The sequence below is a fragment of the Sorex fumeus genome, unplaced genomic scaffold (assembly GCF_029834395.1).
Source record: "Sorex fumeus unplaced genomic scaffold, SorFum_2.1 ptg000045l, whole genome shotgun sequence".
Lineage (NCBI taxonomy): Eukaryota > Metazoa > Chordata > Mammalia > Eulipotyphla > Soricidae > Sorex > Sorex fumeus.
This window is the reverse complement of record NW_026606102.1, coordinates 21,248,981-21,267,174: the sequence shown is the minus strand read 5'-3', so window position 1 is coordinate 21,267,174 and position 18,194 is coordinate 21,248,981. Positions and strand designations below refer to the sequence as shown.

General features: G+C 54.6%; 1 protein-coding gene across 1 annotated transcript in view; it reads left to right on the top strand.

Annotated features, from left to right (window-relative positions):
* ERCC4 (ERCC excision repair 4, endonuclease catalytic subunit) overlaps positions 1-17,575 on the top strand; it is a 32,242-nt gene extending 14,667 nt beyond the window's left edge. Inside the window, exons 7-11 of the mRNA XM_056122293.1 lie at positions 104-214; positions 5,682-6,279; positions 8,138-8,230; positions 15,437-15,549; positions 16,817-17,575. Coding sequence (XP_055978268.1) covers positions 104-214; positions 5,682-6,279; positions 8,138-8,230; positions 15,437-15,549; positions 16,817-17,565 — 1,664 coding nt within the window. The 3' untranslated portion in view covers positions 17,566-17,575. The remainder of the gene's footprint in view (positions 1-103; positions 215-5,681; positions 6,280-8,137; positions 8,231-15,436; positions 15,550-16,816) is intronic.
* The last annotated feature ends 619 nt before the right edge of the window (positions 17,576-18,194 follow it).

The following is an 18,194-nucleotide window of genomic DNA, read 5'->3' as shown; positions in this document are numbered from 1 at the left end:
TGGGGAAAACGCTGGTGGGGACGGCAGGGAGCTCAGTGGCCTGAGCGTCTGGAGCAGGTGTTAGCCGGGATGGCGGCTCATGCTCACCTTTCCTTCCCTTCAGAGACAAAGAGGGAGCTGGTCCTCGAGAGCAGCCCCAAGTGGGAAGCCCTGACGGAAGTGCTGAAGGAAATCGAGGCAGAGAACCAGGAGAGCGAAGCCCTGGGGGGTCCAGGTAGGGCAGCCAGCGGGTGACAGTCATTTTCCCGAGTGAGTGGTGTCATCGGAGCTTCCAGCCTGCCAGACTACTCTTGCATCGCGGAGGATAAATGTCAGGTTCTGAAATCCTCGCAGCCTTCTGGCCTTCTTCCTGTTCACAGAGGCCTGCTTACTTATACTTTCTTCCTCCCTCCCGCCCTTCATCCCTCCCTTCCTGCTTTCTTTCCTTCCTCCCTCTCCCTTCCATCCTCCCTTCCTTCCTTCTGTTCTTTCTTTCCTTTCTTTCGTTCTCCCTTCCTTCTTCCCTCCTTCTTTTCCTTCCTCCCTTCTTTTCTTCTTTCCTCCCTCCCTTCCTCCCTTTCTTACTTCCTTCTTTCCTCCATTTCATCCTTCCTTTCTTCTTCCCTCCCGCTCTCCCTTCCCTCCTCCCTCCCTCCCTTCCTTCCATCCATCCTTCCTTCTTTCCTTCTGTCCTTTTTCCTCCCTTCTCCCTCCTTTTCCTCCCTGCCCTTCAATTCTGCTTCTCCTATGTACAAGGCATGAGCTTTGCTGCTAAGCCGTGTGCCCAGCCATCCATTGGCTGGGACCTTCTCCAGGTTGAATCATTAAGTACTCACAACAGCAGGTTTGGGATTTTTTTATTCCACTGGTTGTGTTCTTAGAACTTCTATTTAGAGATGTATCTAATCCCCACATATCTGTTCTATAAACAAGACCACACCTTCTACAAGATCATTGATTTTAATGCCAGGATAGGACCAAGAAGATCAGCTGAAGAGCTCCAGATTAGGACCCATGGCCTATAAAGGAACGAATAGGGTGAGAGACTGTCTGAGTTCATCATGTCAACCAAGACCATCCATGGTAACTCACAGTTCCAGAAGGCTGAATCTTAATGTTGGACATGGGAGTCTCCCGGTGGACGGTTCTACAACAAAATAGACTACATCATATTCAATCAACGGTTTTGCCTGACCAATGTCGCTATTGTCCCAAAATTCCAAAAGGGATCGGACCACTGTCTCCTTCGTACAAAATTCTACTTCACACAGCGGGGAGAAAGGGCTGCGAAGTTTAAGAAGAGAACTCCCAGAACGACCACCAACTGGGAGCTCTTTGGCACTAATGCTGCAACATGGGAAGATGCCATTGTTGACAACATTGGTGAGGAATACAATCAACTGGTTCAGCACCTCCACGATTGTGCAAGGAACGCCAAGAGAGAGATAGCCACAAAAAAATGCCTGTCTTTAAAAACTCTTGAGCTTATTCGACAACATGGTTTGACACATGCCTCAGGCAACCACAAGCGAAGATCCGAGCTCACAAAGCAGTGCAGAGATGCGACCAAGGAAGACCTCAAAGAGAGAAGAGCAGAAGTACTGGTAGATGTGGCAGAAGCCGGGAAAAGCATTCGTAACGCCCGCCTGTCCTTCGCCAACTACAAGACCAAGATGACTGCCCTCCGACATCCTGATGGATCTAGCACATCTTCCAGAAGGGCAATGGAGAAGATTATTCAAGACTTCTACTCAGATCTCTTTGATAGCCACGTCCACCTGCCCACATACCAAATTCCACAGGATGGATATGTCGTTCCCAATGTTCTCCCTTCCAAAATCCGACACGCCATTTCATCAGTAAAGAAATGAACAGCACCCAGCCCAGACTAGGTCAGACCTGAACCCCTGAAGAACCTGCCGTTAGTACTCATCAATACGCTGGCTCAGCTCTTCACACGCTACCTGTCTGAATGCAAGGTTCCGTTCCAATGGAAAACCAGCAGGACTGTACTACTGTACAAGAAGGGAAACATCCACGACATTGGCAACTGTCACCCAATCTGCCTATCGTCTGTCATCTACAAGCTGTTCACTTGAGTCATCCTGAATAGGATTGGCAGAACACTAGTTGAAGGACAACCATGCGAGCAAGCAGGGTTCCGCAAAGGATTCAGCACCATCGACCATATCCACACGATAACCAAGCTCATTGAGGTTTCTCGGGAGTTCAAGATGCCACTCTGTCTAACGTTCATTGATTTAAAGAAGGCCTTTGATTCTGTTGAGATGGAAGCGGTCATTGAAGCCCTAGCCAATCAGGGCATTCAAGCCCAATACATCAAGATCCTCCGTGAGCTGTATTGCGGATTCATTACCAGGATCTCACCATTCTACAAAGAAGTAATCATTGATGTCAAGAGAGGGGTTCGGCAGGGTGATACCATTTCACCGAAACTCTTCAGTGCCACCCTTGAGAACGTCATGCGACGACTGGAATGGGAAGGAATGGGAGTGAAGATAGATGGTTGACAACTACACCACCTCTGCTTTGCTGATGACATTGTTCTAATTACACCAAACATTAGCCAAGCGGCACAAATGCTGGCTGACTTCGACCGTGAGTGTGGAAAGGTTGGACTACAGCTGAATCTCACGAAGACAATGTTTATGTGTTCCTGATTTCGCTCTCAACGGAATGACCATCTCCTCATGCAACAGTTATGTGTACCTAGGTCGAGAAGTCAACATGATGAATGACCTGGCACCTGAGTTGCGCAGGAGGAAGAGAGCAGCTTGGAACACCTTCAAGAGCGTCGAAGAAATAGCTAAGAGGCCGAAGAACCTCCGGCTCCGGGCACATCTCTTTGATTTCACTGTTCTTCCTGCATTAACATACGCCTCAGAGACCTGGGCCCTATGCAAACAGGATGAGAACGCTATCCTGTTTTCGTAGAGCCCAGAGAGGAATCTGGGTCTCCCAAAGAAGAATCGAAAGAGCTATGCTTGGAGTATCACGTTTCACTCAAATGAGAGAAAGAACCCGGAATTCTGACCTCCGTTGATGATCAAGAATCAGGGACACTGTTTCGTTTGCCAAGGCGTCAAAAATCAGATGGGCTGGCCACGTAATGAGATTTGGAGACGACCACTGGACTAGAGCCTTACCGACTGGATTCCACGGGACGTCAAAAGACCGTGTGGCCGCCCACCTATGAGATGGTCACACTTCTTCATCAAGATCCCGAACGATCGGTTTGAGGCTCTTTGTGTTCCATTGGGCTATACTAGCACGCTACAGGGACAAATGGAGAGGTTACTGGCGCCCGCTCGAGCAAATCGACGATTAACGGGAAGTCAAGTGATCAAGTGATCTGTTTACAGGGCCTCCGGTCTGGGTCCCAGCAGCAGATGCTGAAAAGCGTTGCATATGTCTCCCCAGCAGTGGTCGTCTGTGATCACCACAACTGCCCAGTGCCATAACCTTGCCCAGTCCCAGGAAAGGCTGCTCAGGCTGCTGCAGTCAAACATGAGCGTGCCCACCTCGGGCACAGTGGACAAGACACAAACTCGTTTTTCACGGCCAAACCAAGGCCTCAGCGATAGCACTGGGGCTCAGGTCTTGTACACAGCCTATCTGGGTTCCATCTTGGCACTGCATGATCCCCTGAGCATGACAGAAGCATGACAGAAGTGATTGTGATCTGTTAGTGCAAAGCTAGGAGAAAATCCTGAGCCAAAATCAGATATCTGTGAATTCATAAGATAAACAAAGGGGCTGGAGAAATAGCATAGCGGGTAGGGTGTTTGCCTTGCATGCAGCCAATCCGGGTTCGACTCCCAGCATCCCATATGGTCCCCTGAGCACCGCCAGCAGTAATTCCTGAGTGCGGAGCCAGGAGTAACTCCTGTGCATTGCTGGGAGTGACCCAAAAAGAAAAAAAAAGATAAAGAAAACTAGATAGAAGAAAAAGAGAATTATGGTTTGCAGTTCAGAGAGCTAGTTACAAGGAGTTGGATGCTTGCTTGCCTTGCATGCTGGCACCACATCCGGTCCCCAAGCATCTTTAGGAGTGACCCCTGAGCACAGAGCCTGGAATAGCCTCTGAGCACTGCCAGGTGTGGCCCCAAACACTCCCAACGCCACTCCCCCCACCCCCACACACCCCACCCCTGCCCAAATGATGGCTTGCATCTTCGAACTTCTCCAAAACGGCAAGCCCACAATTCTCATGTGACTGAACATGCTGGTGATGTTACTCCAGAACTTGTGGTGCTGTGATGGAGGGACCCAGAGTCAAGTAGTCTCACCTCGGAGAAAGGGTGGAGGGGAAGAGAAGAGAGAAGGGGACAGGACCACCCTGGCCACCTTGTTTTTCTTTCACGTATTTTCTGTATCACATTGCCAGAGTCACGTTATGGACCACAGTTCATAAGACAGAGCACATTGGGGCGGGCAGGGCGTTTGCATTGCACGCAGCCAACCCAGGTTCGATTCCCAGCATCCTATATGGTCCTCTGAGCACCACCAGGAGTAATTCCTGAGTGCAGAGCCAGGAGTGACCCCTGTGCATTGCTGGATATGACCCAAAAAGAAAAAAAAAGAAGAGTTTTGCATGATTTGCATGAATGTGGGCAGAGAGATGCTTCCAGCCTTCTTGGCGACTGATGGGAGCAGCGTGTTGCCTGTTTTTAGTTCTGGAGTGGGGTCCACCCCCCATTTTCTCAGACGCATTTGCTCTCCTGGTGGGCCGTCTTGGTTCTCTCTGCGGGTATAGGCTGGATTCTCAGTTTGTATCGAGTTTTTATGTATTAAGGATAGAATACTGATCATTGGTTCTTTGTCATGTGTATGTGTGTGCGTGTGTGTATCTGTGCATGTATTTATATATGTTAGGGGGTGTGTGCATTTTTGTGTGTGTGTATCTGTGTATATGGGGGAGGGTGTCTTCTCTCTGTGTGGATGTGTGTGTGTGTGTTTGTGTGTGTATCTGTATGGGGGAGAGTGTTTTCTCTGTGTGGATCTGTGTGGGGGGAGGGTATCACGTGAGTGTGTTTGTGTGTGTGTATCTGTATGGGGAGGTTGTCTCTGTGTGTGTGTGTGTGTGTGTGTTCCCCAGGAACAACCTCAGCTTGAGCCTCTGATACTCTGCCACTAAGCTGCGTCCCTGCTTCTTTTGGCTTTAGCTGTTTCACTGCAATATTCCATTTCATTTTCAAATCCTTGTCAAGTGAATCTTAGATTCTAGACGTTAGTCTTCTTTGCGATTTCTCCCCTTGCTTTTAGGCCAAGAAAACCATCTCCATCTCCATCTCCCCCCCCCCTTTTTTTTTCTCTCTTTCTCTCTGTGATTTCATAGGCAGTGTTTGACTCTGTAATCCATTTGAAATTTATTTTGGTGTATAAGATCCTCTGGGGTGGGGAGTGATTAATCAAAGGAGCTTTTCCTGCGAGCCCCCCGTGGCCCACGGCCCTCCATTCAGGAGACTTAAGTATTTCTAGCTTCAACTTTACTTTAAAAGATTTGCATGATCCTGCCTGCCAGAGGCCAGCGCTTGATGCAACCCCTAAGACCCTTTGTGAGCAAATGGGAAATGCTCTTTATGTTTCAAGGCTCGGGGGAGTGGGTGGCTCCGGGAGCATGGGGAGGGGGGAGCAAGGGCGGGGCAGCCACCTAACCCTGGTCTTTGTGCTGACTCCAGGCCAGGTGCTCATCTGCGCCAGTGACGACCGGACGTGTGCCCAACTGCGGGAGTATCTGTCCTGCGGCGCTGAGGCCTTCTTACTGAGGCTCTACCAGAAAACCTTCGAGAAGGAGAAGGACGGCCCAGCCGAGGAGGAGTGGGCGAGGTTCCGGAAGGAGGACGGCACCAGGAGAGGAGTGAAATCCGGCAAAGGACCCAGGGACCCCAAGGGCCGCGCTTTGGCCCCGGCCAAAGAGAAGACGGCGAAGAGGAAGAAGCTGACCCTTACGCAGATGGTGGCCAAGGCTGAGGAGCCGGAAGGGAAAGGGGAGGCCCCAGTGGGCCTCGCTGGAGACCCAAGCAGCAGCCCAGAAGGCTGCCTGGGAGAAGCCACGCCTGAGGACTTCACCGTAAACGTGTCGTCGGACGCTGCCTATGGCCTCCTCAGGGACCCCCTGACCATCATCCACCCACTGCTGGGGTGCAGCGACCCCTATGCCCTGACCAGGGTTCTGTACGAGCTGGAGCCAAGATACGTGGTTCTGTACGACGCCGAGCTGACCTTCGTGCGGCAGCTCGAGATTTACAGGGCAAGTAGACCTGGCCGACCTCTGAGGCAAGTGGCGGCGCCCCCTCGTTTGGCCCCCCCGCCTGGGGTCTTAGCCCGGACCCCACGCCCGCCCCCGAGGGCTCCGTCCTTCCCGATGTGTGGGGTTTGGGGATGAGTTGGGGGGGCTGGTGGCTCTTGAGGCAGCACTGAATCTGGGTGTGCAGATTCTCGTGTGCACCACTTGTATCTTACGGAAGTTTTCTGCCCAGCCCTGGGAACTTTCTACGGTCTGAATACATAGCAGTTTGTTTCCTGTCGTTATGACCCAGATAAGTCATTCCAGCCCGTTGGGGCCCAAAAGATAGTGCAGCAGGTAAGGCGCCGGCCTTACACACAGCCAACCCGGGTTCCACCCATCCCCAGTGTCCCATAGGGTCTCCCGAACATTGCCAGGTGTGATCCCAGCGCTGCAGAGCCTGGAGTCAGCCCTGAGCATCGTCGCATGTGGCCCAAAAGCTAAAAAGAAAAAAGAAATAAAAAAGAAGTAATTCCAGCCCGAGAAAATGCCCTTCTCTTAAAGAAATTCCAAGTTGCAGCTCAGGAAACTAACGCACAGGGAGAATTATCGCGCCCTGTTTTTCTCGAGAAACCATCAAATGAAAAAGATCTCTGGGAATATCAGATAGGAAAACGATGAGTCCCCGAGAATATAGTGTTCTGGCTCTTCGGCAGTCTGAGGGGAAATAAACAGCAAAATTAATATCCTGAACTCGGCATGAACCAGACCCGGAGCCAAGAGAAACCTTTTGGCATTGTCGAGCGAACGCAGGGTTGCCTGGGGGAGGGGCCCGAATAACTCAGGGTCGAGCCATCATGAATCAGAGGCTGGTGGACCTGCCGCTGTTTGCTGCCCATCAGCTTGTGAGCCGCTGGTCTGAGGCCCCGGAGTATCGGGTGACCGAATCGAGGCGTGTCAGGCGCTTTCAGGTTCCATCCAGTTGCAGAGTCCAGGGACCCAGGAGTCAAGTCCATCCTGGTTTCAGTGGGACAGAGGCCCCCGAGTGACCAGAGACCGTGACTGCCCACAGCAGCGTGCACAGGGGAGAGCTGAGGTCTCTGAACACCTTGTCTGGGCCTGAAGCATTTCCCAGCCCAGGCTTGCAGGAAATACAAACTGGGCTAGTGAAGATGGAGAGACCAATGGAGGAGGCATGGAGGGAAGCGGCCCCAGCTTAGAGGTGATGGCAGAGGGTGGAGCAGGCGGTACCTCCCGCCTTTCAGCAGCCAGAGGGGGCCGGAAAGCGGGACCCTGGGAGAGGGAACCAGCCGGTGGCGGCGGGAGGCGGGAGGCTGGCCCCACGTGGCTCCCTATGTCCCCAGAGTGATAGAAACTTTTGGTCACTGAGTTCTGTTCAGACATAAATCCAAAGGCGCAGAGAAATAATGCATGAAGACACAGGTCATGTGGCTAGATTCCTTTTGTTGGTTTTTCACAAACACGAAACTCCCATACGCTGGTCCTTCTAACCACACGCCAACACTTGAGATGACAGTTTGGCAGAGATGCAAAAGAAAAACTTGAAGAGACAGAGATAAAACCGGCCCAGGTGGCTTGTTTGCTGATTTGTTTATAGTTAGGTGGAAAACTATTATTCTGTCCCCTTAGTTACGTTTCAGCATTGGCCTTGACTCTCTTCCTCCTTTTGGCAAAAGGGGAGAAACAAATAAAACATGACACCGGTGTGGTAACGAGACCCCTGAACTGGTGGGGGTTTGGGCCCCTGCATTTCAGCTAAGCCTGTGATTAATGGAACCTTTTCTCCTTTGTCAAATATTTACTGTTGGGACTCTGGAGGCTGCCGGTTCCTCTCCAGGACTCCCCATCTCTTGCCCGGGCCTGAAGGAGTCTTGTCTTCTCTCACAGGGTCTACTTCCTTATCTACGGGGGGTCGACCGAGGAGCAACGCTACCTCACCGCCCTGCGGAAGGAGAAAGAGGCATTTGAGAAACTCATTAGGTAATAACCCATTCAGGATGCGCACATCAGAAGGCACAGAAGGGGGCTGGAGCGGTAGCACAGCAGGTAGGGCGTTTGCCTTGCATGTGGTCGACCCGGGTTTGATTCCCAGCATCCCATAGGGTCCCCCGAGCACCACCAGGAGGAATTCCTGAGCGCAGAGCCAGGAGTAACCCCTGTGCATCGCCGGGTGTGACCCAAAAAGAAAAAAAAAGACATGGGGTGTCTGGAATGACGTCAAGATTCTCTGTGAAACCCTGGCTGGTGGTCACACGCAAGTGACCTCGTTATCTGGTACTGCTAGAGTCTGTCTCCGTGGGGTCTGGAAGGAGGCTCCAGTGGGTAGGACACTTGCTTTGTGCACGGTCAACCACTGTATACCCTGGCAGGAGCGATCCCTGAGCACAGAGCTGGGAGTCAGCCCTGAGCACCACCAGGGTGTGGCCCCAAAGCAAAAACAAACAGAAGGGGGGCTGGAGTTGAACACAGCAGGTAGGGTGTTTGCCTTGCACACAACTGACCCGAGTTCGATTCCCAGCATCCCATATCGTCCCCCGAGCACCGCCAGGAGAAATTCCTGAGTGCAGAGCCAGGAGTAATCCTTCTGCATTGCTTGGAGTGACCCAAAAAGCAGAAAAACGAAAAAAGAAGGGGGGCACAGGCTCCATTGGGGCCAGGGAAGATCACAGAATCTGAGGGGAGGAAGATGAGAAGGGAGGAAGCGGGGCGTGGGTCTTGCTTCACCCCCACCACTGCCCCCGCACACCCATCAGCAGTTTCCCTGCCTCTGAGACTGTGAAGGCACAGAACAGAACCAAGCGCTCCTTTTCCTAAGAAATAGATTCTTAAAACCTCTGTCTCCCTCCTTTGCTGTGCCTCTCACCCCGCCCCCCATACCCCAGATTTCTCCTTTTCCTTTGTATTAAGCGTTTGTTTTGCTTGTAAAAATTTCCACTGTCGACCTGTTTCCTGGGGAACGTTTCTCTGCTGCAGTCACTTCAGCTCACCCTCTCCAGAGAGAACCCCTCAGACATAAGGTGTAAAGTTTGTCTGCGCATGCAGAGGGGATAGAAAGGGCAGAGGAACCCTCCAGAAGGTGCAAATTACTCAACTCTTGGTGCCCTGAATGCGTTTTCTGTCCGGAATCAGAACGCGTGTTTGAGGAATCTGCCCAGCTCCCAAGATGCCAGCCAAGAGCTGGGAGTTTGGTGAGGGGCAATGGCCCAGAGGGTCCCTGTGGGGCCTTGCAAGCGAGGGCCGGTCTTGGCAGGGACTTTGGGGTGCAGAGGCCTGGCCGGAGGGAGCCCCGACCTGGAATCAAGGATGACTTGGCTGCACTGGGCTTCCGACCGCACCACGCTTCCTTCCGGCCTCACAGGCAGCCTGCTGGGGGCTGCGAGAGGCCAGACATTCTCTTTGGTAGCCCTGGGGACGGATTTATTTTTCCGGGGAGCGTCCATCCCCCAGACCGGGCTGTGAGAACCCTATGGGCATGAAACATGTGTGCCCCACTCAGAGGCAGCATTCCCAGAAGCAGGGTGCTCAGCCCCAGGGAAGGACCATGGGACCCCGGGACAGAGGAGGCCTCTGAGGTTTTCCGTGCCGCTGGTCGTGCAGTGATTGGGCAGTCCTTTGATCCCAGAAAAATGTCTTTAAAAAAAAAACATATATATATATATATATATATATATGTATGTATTTTTTTCCTGGGTGTAGGACTGGAGGGGCATGGGATACATTGGGACCATCCTACCTGGTGGTATGCTCAAGGGACTGTGAGGTGTCAGGGATTGAATTCCAGCTTTGGGAGTTTGAAGCATGCCCCCTACCCACCCACCCTCACCCCCACACCCCCCCTCCAGCTGTCTGCCCCGCCCAGAATACATCTCAGACTCGACTGTTCCGTGGCACAGTGGCATGGTGCCCGGTGCCTTGCTGGCCATCATACTCGTCCTGACCATCTCACAGCTCTGCCCAGGGGATGGATGTTCCCTGGGAAAATCCTCCCCTGGGGCCGCCAAAGAGAATTTCTGGCCCCTCGAAGCCCTGGATAAGCTGCCTCTTGGAAGATGGTCAGAATGAGTGTGACGGCCAGCAAGGTGTTGGGCACCGTGTCCCTTAGCCTCCCACCACCCCGGGCTTGGTCCACAGACACGCACTGGGCATCTGTTGGGCCCCTGGCACTGCCAGGACTGACCAAGATGCAGGAGAAGCCCTGGCCTCCCGGGGCCCTGCTGTGAGGGGGAAGGCAAAGGCCGAGTGGCTGTGAATATCAAGTTGAGAAGCAGCGCAGGAAGGCTGTGACCCGCTGGGGTCTGGGGCCCTGAGGCCCATCTGGGGCTGGGGACAGCCTCACAGAAGTACTGTCCACTTAGGCTGGCTCCCGAGGGAAGGGGACGCAGCGGGGTGGGGTGGACTGAGACAGGGCCTCCAAGTGAGGAGCCAGTGGGGGTGGGAGACCTTTGGTGAAGGTGGGTGGTGAGAAGCGCAGGGCACGGGTGAAAGCCTCGTCAGTGCCCGCCGCTGGACCAGCATCGCGTGCCCGTCCTCCCTCGTCTGGCCTGTTTCTGTCTGGTTTGGGGGTCACACAGGAGAAACGAGACCCCCAGGGCGAGGAGCCGGCCGTGCCCAGGGGATGTCAGTGACTCAGGGACAGCAGGTGAAGAAGCCAGGCACATTCGGGGCAGAGACCGACCATCCCATCATTCCCAGATTAGAGTCTGGAACATCCTCTCCCTGGCCCCGCATACCTCGGTGAGCGCCTGCCTTCCTCTGAACCAGCATCTCCCGGGCCCAGGGCCATTGGCCGAGACTGGGACTCAGCCGGTTCTGACTTTCCCAGAGACCTGGGGGAGTGTGAGATTGTTTGTTTTGAAAAGCAGCACAGATACGAGCTGTGCCGAGGGCACTGCCCGGTGTGGGAGCCAGAGAGCTTGCAACTGCCCATTGAGCAACCTTCAGAACAAACACAGCGCATCACTTTCCAGATCACCAGAGAGGAACAGCTCGGGCAGACTGGTAGCCCGAGGGTCGTTTTGCTACTCGGGATCAGTGGATGACGTGTGGGCAAGCGAAGGGAAGGGCAAGAGAAGGAAGAGGCTGGTGCTGGCAAATAGCGCTAAGAAAATCCTCCCGGGGTAGAAAAAGAAAACATCAGCCGTAATCTCTCCGGGCTGGCGGGGTTCTGCAGAGGTAGCTGCCTGTCAAAGGAGAGGTTTGGGTTGACTGGAATTTTGCAGTTAGAAAATGTGATCCCCCCATGAAGCAGGAAACATCCCGGTCTCGCTTCTTCACCATGTCATCCAAGCTAGGCCCTGTCACCAGAGACGCTCCAAGCAAAGTGGAACAAATAGGTGCGCGACTTTCTTGTTTGGTTTTGTTGGAGGGGCAGGTGGGCTCACCCAGCAACAGTCAGGGCTCCTTGATCTGCACTCAGGGATCCCTCCTGGTGGGGCTTGTGGGTCCCAGTGGGGTGTCCCGAGATCTAACTGCGTGCAAGGCAAGCGCCCTGCCCTCTGCATCATCTTTCCAGGCCAAACTGCACTGCTTTAGATGGAAATAGGAATGGAAACACTAAATTTTCCCATCTTTTTTCTGTGTCGCTCATGTGGGGTAACTTTTTTTTTTCTTTTTGGGTCACACCCGGCGATGCTCAGGGGTTACTCCTGGCTCATGCACTCAGGAATTACGCCTGGCGGTGCTCCGTGGACCATATGGGATGCCGGGGATTGAACCTGGGTTGGCCGCATGCAAGGCACAGCCCTACCCGCTGTGCTAACGCTCCAGCCCCATGTGGGGTAACTTTTGGGCATTGACCCGGGACTCAGGGCCCCTCACATGCGAGACACGTGCTCAGCCGCTCTGGCTCCTGCCGCCCCCACCCCCAGCTCCCCAGGATTAACCCAAGTAATGATGCTGAAAGCCAGGGGCTGAGGGTCATTAAGGACCATCCTGGTTAATCACGCTCAGTGGCTCTGAAAGCCCAACCCTGCTCTCCACAGCTCAGGCTTCATTTTAGGAGTCTCTTTGTATCCCCCCCCCTGTCAGACTTTGTAGTCATAATGTGTTTGTGGTCAAGGAGGAGTTTTATATAACTGCTAATTGAAACAGTTGTAGAATGGTCTGAGGCTACATCTTCTAGGGCTGCATCTGTTTAGAGCTTAATCGTGGATAGTGAGGGAGTGAATCACCCTTCCTGGGGGAAGAGTCTCGTGATAGCGGCAGCTCACGTGCACCCACCCGGAGCTGATTCTGTGCCCAGCACCGTGCTAGCATGCGCCTTGGGTCTATTACATCCTCATCCTTGGAAGTGGGGACATCACGATCTCCCATATTACATCATCATCCTTGGAGGTGAGGGCATTACAGTCTCCTACCTGCAGTGGAGCGGTAGAAGCCAGGTGTGCCGGTTCATCTTCCTGCCACAAAACCAGGTGCTGGGTTTGGACCTTACTGTTCCGTGACTCGTTGGCAGAGCCCGGGGTGCCCCGGAGGCCCAGATCCTGGTGGCCCAGCTGGCTGTTTTGACACCAATGATCTCTCTCTCCGTGCTTGTCCCTCCTGACTGTACCTCTCATTCATGATTAGTCAGTCCCAGGTAGGGGCTCACTGGGCTTGCCCGAAGCCAGGGACAGCTATGTGCATGCACCTGGAGACACCACTCCAGGTGACCCGAATCCGAGCATCCCCCTGACCGTGCTCCGGCAGAAGAACAAATCCCCCAGGGCTGGGGAACTGACTTGGCAGTTCAGGCCCTGCCTTGGGCCCCGGAGCCTGTCCACGGCACCAGGAAAAGTGGGGGATCCTGGCAGGTATAGTACAGCAGTCAGGGTGCGTGACCCAAGTTTGAGTCCTGGTTCCACTGCTATCCCTGGAGTATCACCAGATGCGGTCCAGAGGCCCCCTGTATGCCCCACCCTGACCTCCCCCCACACAGGCTTGAGCACCGTCCCCTCAGGGAGCACCCAAAGAGGGGGAGGGGTGAGGATTTGAGAGGGAACCCTGAGGCAGTGGAGGAGGGAAGTGGACACTGGTGCAGGGGGAGGTGCTGGGGGGGGTGTTGGAATGTAGTATGCAGGGAACCCTCCCGTTGACCTCATAAATTACAGTGATCCAAAATAATTTTTTTAAAGTTTTTTGAGGAGTCATTCTCAGTCACTTAATCACTTAACTTTCCGTTAGTCGTCAATTTGCTCGAGCAGGCGCCAGTAACGTCTCCATTTGTCCCTGTCGCGTGCTAGTGTAGCCCAATGGCGTCTGTTTGCTCCAGGAACATGAAGAGCCTCAAACCGATCGTTCATGATCTTCACGAAGAAGTCTGACCATCTGGTAGGTGGGCGGCCACGCGGTCTTTTGACATCCCGTGGAATCCAGTCGGTAACAGCTCTAGTCCAGCGGTCATCTTTAAATCTCATTACGTGACCAGCCCATCTGATTTTTGACACCTCGGCAAACGAGACAGAGTCCCTGATTCTTGATCGTCGACAGATGTCAGAACTCCGGATTCTTTCTCTCATTTGAGTGAAACGTGATATTCCAAGCATAGCTCTTTCAATTCTTTGGGAGACCTGAATAGCGTTCTCATCTTGTTTGCGTAGGGCCCAGGTCTCTGAGGTATATGTTAATGCAAGAAGAACAGTGGAATCAAAGAGATGTGCCCAGAGCCGGAGGTTCTTCGTCCTCTTGGCTATTTTTTCGATGTTCTTGAAGGCGTTCCAAGCCGCTCTCTTCCTCCTACGCAGCTCGGGTGCCAGGTCATTTGTCATGTTGACTTCTCGACCTAGGTACACATAGCTGTTGCATTCGGAGATGGTCGTTCCGTTGAGAGCGAATGGGGCATCAGGGATGAGGCTGTTTCTCATAAACATTGTCTTCGTAAGATTCAGCTGTAGTCCAACCTTTCCACACTCACGGTCAAAGTCGGCCAGCATTTGTGCCACTTGGCTGATGTTTGGTGTTATTAAAACAATGTCATCAGCAAAGCAGAGGTGGTGTAGTTGCCAACCATCTATCTTCACTCCCATTCCTTCCCATTCCAGTCGTCGCATGACATTCTCAAGGGTGGCACTGAAGAGTTTCGGTGAAATGGTATTACCCTGCCGAACCCCTCTCTTGACATCAATGATTACTTCTTTGTAGAATGGTGAGATCCTGGTAATGAATCCGCAATACAGCTCACGGAGGATCTTGATGTATTGGGCTTGAATGCCCTGATTGGCTAGGGCTTCAATGACCGCTTCCATCTCAACAGAATCAAAGGCCTTCTTTAAATCAATGAACGTTAGACAGAGCGGCATCTTGAACTCCGGAGAAACCTCAATGAGCTTGGTTATCGTGTGGATGTGGTCGATGGTGCTGAATCCTTTGCGGAACCTGGCTTGCTCGCATGGTTGTCCTTCATCTAGTGTTCTGCCAATCCTATTTAGGATGACTGGAGTGAACAACTTGTAGATGACAGACAATAGGCAGATCGGGCGATAGTTGCCAATGTCATGGATGTCTCCCTTCTTGAACAGTAGTACGGTCCTGCAGGTTTCCCACTGGGACGGAACCTTGCATTCAGACAGGTAGCGAGTGAAGAGCCGAGCCGAGCCATTCTCAGTAAAAAAGAATTACTTCCCTACATTCACCTTGACTTTTCCTTTAAAGATGAGAGGGGCTTAAAGGAGCTTAACATCAAGAGCTCTGTGTGTGTATGTGTGTCTGTCTGTCTGTCTGTGTGTGTGTGCGCGCGCGCGTGCATGTGTGTGATGCGTGTATGCGCGTGTGTGCGCACATGTGTGTGAGCGCGTGTGTGTTGATCTGTTTGGTTTGGGGCGCACCTGGCAGTGCTCAGGGGATCATCCTCATCTGCTGGGCATCAGACCCAGACCCCTGCCACCTTCTGCATTTTCTTGTCCTCGGTTCTGAGCCAGCCCAACCCAGGATGGCATTTCGGGGAACATAGATGGTTTCCAAAGGCCTGGGAGTCCGCACATCTCACCAGATGCCCTGATCATCCCCCTCCAGTTCCCCCATCCGTGTGCAGATCCAGGGGACAGATCCAGGGTCAGAGGGTGACACTGTCTCTGCCCCCGCCCCCCGCGGCTCTGCCCCTCTGCCCCCCTCCTCCGTGCACTCACGCCGCTGGCTTCCCACCCTGCGTTCTCAGAAGCAAGGAGTTTGAAACGAGTCTGGCAGACGTGTCAACCTGTTTGTCCACCCCAGGGAGAAGGCCAGCATGGTCATCCCTGAGGAACGAGAAGGCCGCGACGAGACAAACCTGGATCTGGCCAGAGGCTCCACATCCAGCAATGTCACCCCCGACACGCGTAAAGCGGGTGAGTGGCGCCGCGGTGACTCCAAGGCCCATGGTGTGGGGCCGATTTCCAGGGGGGCACCCAGTTTGGGGATTTCTGTTGTTTTTCTGAAAAGGGAGCAGTCAGCCACTTAAGGCTGGGACTGTTCCCTTACCACGACTGCGGTCACAAAGGGCCACAGACTGGTGACTGAAACACGAGTTTCTCAGTTGCTCAGGAGCAGTGCCCGGCCCGGGAGGGCTTCACCTGGCCATGGCCGGCCAGAGTGGCAGTGGGAGTGGCCCTGCTGGAGGCTCTAGCAGAAGGGGGGACCCTTACTTCCCAGTGCCCAGCTTTAAGAAGCCACCTCACGCCTGGGCCTGTGGCCCCTTCCTCCTCCTCTCCCCCTCCTCCTCCTCCACCCCCTCTTCTTCCTCCTTTCCCTCTTCCTCCTCTCCCTCCTTCTCTTCCTCCCCCTCCCTCACTGTTCCTTCTGACCTTCCTGTCTCTCCCCTTGATGTCTCACTCCCAGCTCCTGCCTCCAGGACTCAGGAGCCAGAGCGAATGCCCTGGACCTGAACTCCTTGGGTCGGTGGCATCGGTCCCCAGGGTGCCAAGCCAGCGCAGCCTACTTCCCACCGCCCCCAGGCAGCTCCGGGTGCCCTGCCGCTGTGCTCACACTCTCCTCCCAGGCCTCAGTTCCCTGGCACCTTCAGTTCCCCGGCTCTAGATACAGTCGGCAGTGCCTCCAAAATCACCCAAATCTTTCAGCAGGTGGTTTTTGTTTTGGGTTTTGGTTTTATTAAGTGTCTGTTTCATGGCAGGTTCTAGGAATTAAGGATGTGCTGGTCAGGTGAGATGGTGACAGAGATGCCACCACGGGAGAAAGGGTGGCACCTGGTAGTGGGTGCCAACTCAGGAGAATTACCTCCAGGGCCTCATTTTCTCCCTGAATTCCATTCAGCTTCAGGGAGAGTGCCCCGCTCTGCTGGGTGAATAGATCTTGGGAGAAGGCGGGGAAATGGGGTACGTTTGGATGTGGGAAAGTGAAGTCCTGATTTGCAGCCTCTCGCACCCCACTTGCTCCCCCACCAGCCCCGCCAGGCGTGATCCAGGAGTGCAGAGCCAGGAGCACCGCTGGAGGTGGCCCCCAAACTAGGGGAATAAAAGAAAAAAGGGATTTCCATTTCACTTCCCTGGGTCCCCTGCAGGCGCATGGGCGCGCAGGCGTATGCACGCGTGCGCTTGCGTCTGTGCGTCCTTCCTCCCCCGGGAGGCAGCGACTGACCTGCTCGGGACCCTTGTCCAGGTGGCCAGGACCAGGGTGGCCCCACGCAGAGCATCGTGGTGGACCTGCGCGAGTTCCGCAGCGAGCTGCCTGCACTCATCCACCGGCGGGGCATCGACGTGGAGCCCGTGACGCTGGAGGTGGGCGACTACATCCTGAGCCCGGACATGTGCGTGGAGCGCAAGACCCTCAGCGACCTCATCGGCTCCCTGAACAACGGGCGCCTGTACGGTCAGTGCGTGTCCATGGGCCGCTACTACCCGCGGCCCCTGCTGCTCATCGAGTTCAACCCCGGCCGGTCCCTGGCGCTGGGGGTGCGCGGCGCACCGCAGCCCGAGCTGTCCGGCGCCGACGTCACGGCCAAGCTGGCCCTGCTGACCCTGCACTTCCCCCGCCTGCGCCTGCTCTGGTGCCAGTCCCCGCACGCGGCCGCTGAGCTCTTCGAGGAGCTCAAGCGCCACAAGCCGCAGCCCGACGCCGCTGCTGCCGCCGCCGTCACTGCTGACTCGGACACTCTGCCCGAGTCCGACCGCTACAACCCGGGCCCCCAGGACTTCCTGCTGCGCATGCCCGGGGTCAGCGCCAAGAACTGCCGCGCACTCATGAGTCGCGTGCGCAGCATCGCCGAGCTGGCGGGCCTGTCGCAGGCGCAGCTGGCCGACGTGCTGGGCAACGCAGCCAGTGCCCGGCAGCTGCACGACTTCATCCACACGCCCTACACCGCGGCCGCCCCCGGCCCCGCCCTGGCCAAGGGCAAAGGGAAGAAGTGACGCACCCCACACCCCCGCTGACCGGCCTGCTGGTGTGCGTTGGAGTGGCCAGGAACCTGGTTGCAACGTTGGAGTGACCAGGACCCTAACGTTTAACACTGGAGTGACCGGGACCCTAACCTTTAACGCTTGGGTGCAGTCTGGTCTGATGTTTGAGTGACCGGGAGCCTAGTGTAACGTTTGAGTGACCAGAGACCTGTCGACCGTTCGGGTGGCCGGGAGCTCGGCCCAACAGTCCCGTACCCTGTACCTGAACAGAGTCCTGGGTCCCCGGGCAGGCCGAGGGCGCTCCAAGGGCTCTGCGCAGACTCTGCTTGGGCCTCCTTCCCGTGCTGCCCTGCCCCTCCCCCCAGGTGCCGGAGGATCAGGCAGGCTTTCCAAGCTGTGTTTTCTCACAAGGCCGGTGTTTGAGTCCGCTGAAATCTGTGTTCCCTGCATAGCTGATCCACTCACACAAACAACCAGGGGGTCTCACCCTCTGTCCACAGATGGAACCCCCACCCCACCCCAGCTCTCAGCAGGAAATCTCTCACTCTCCGCTTCACCCCTTCTCTCCCCCCCCCCCCAGGTTTTTCTTCAGCCACACACCCCTTCTTCTGGTCTGCTTCTGAAGGAGGATTCACAGGGAC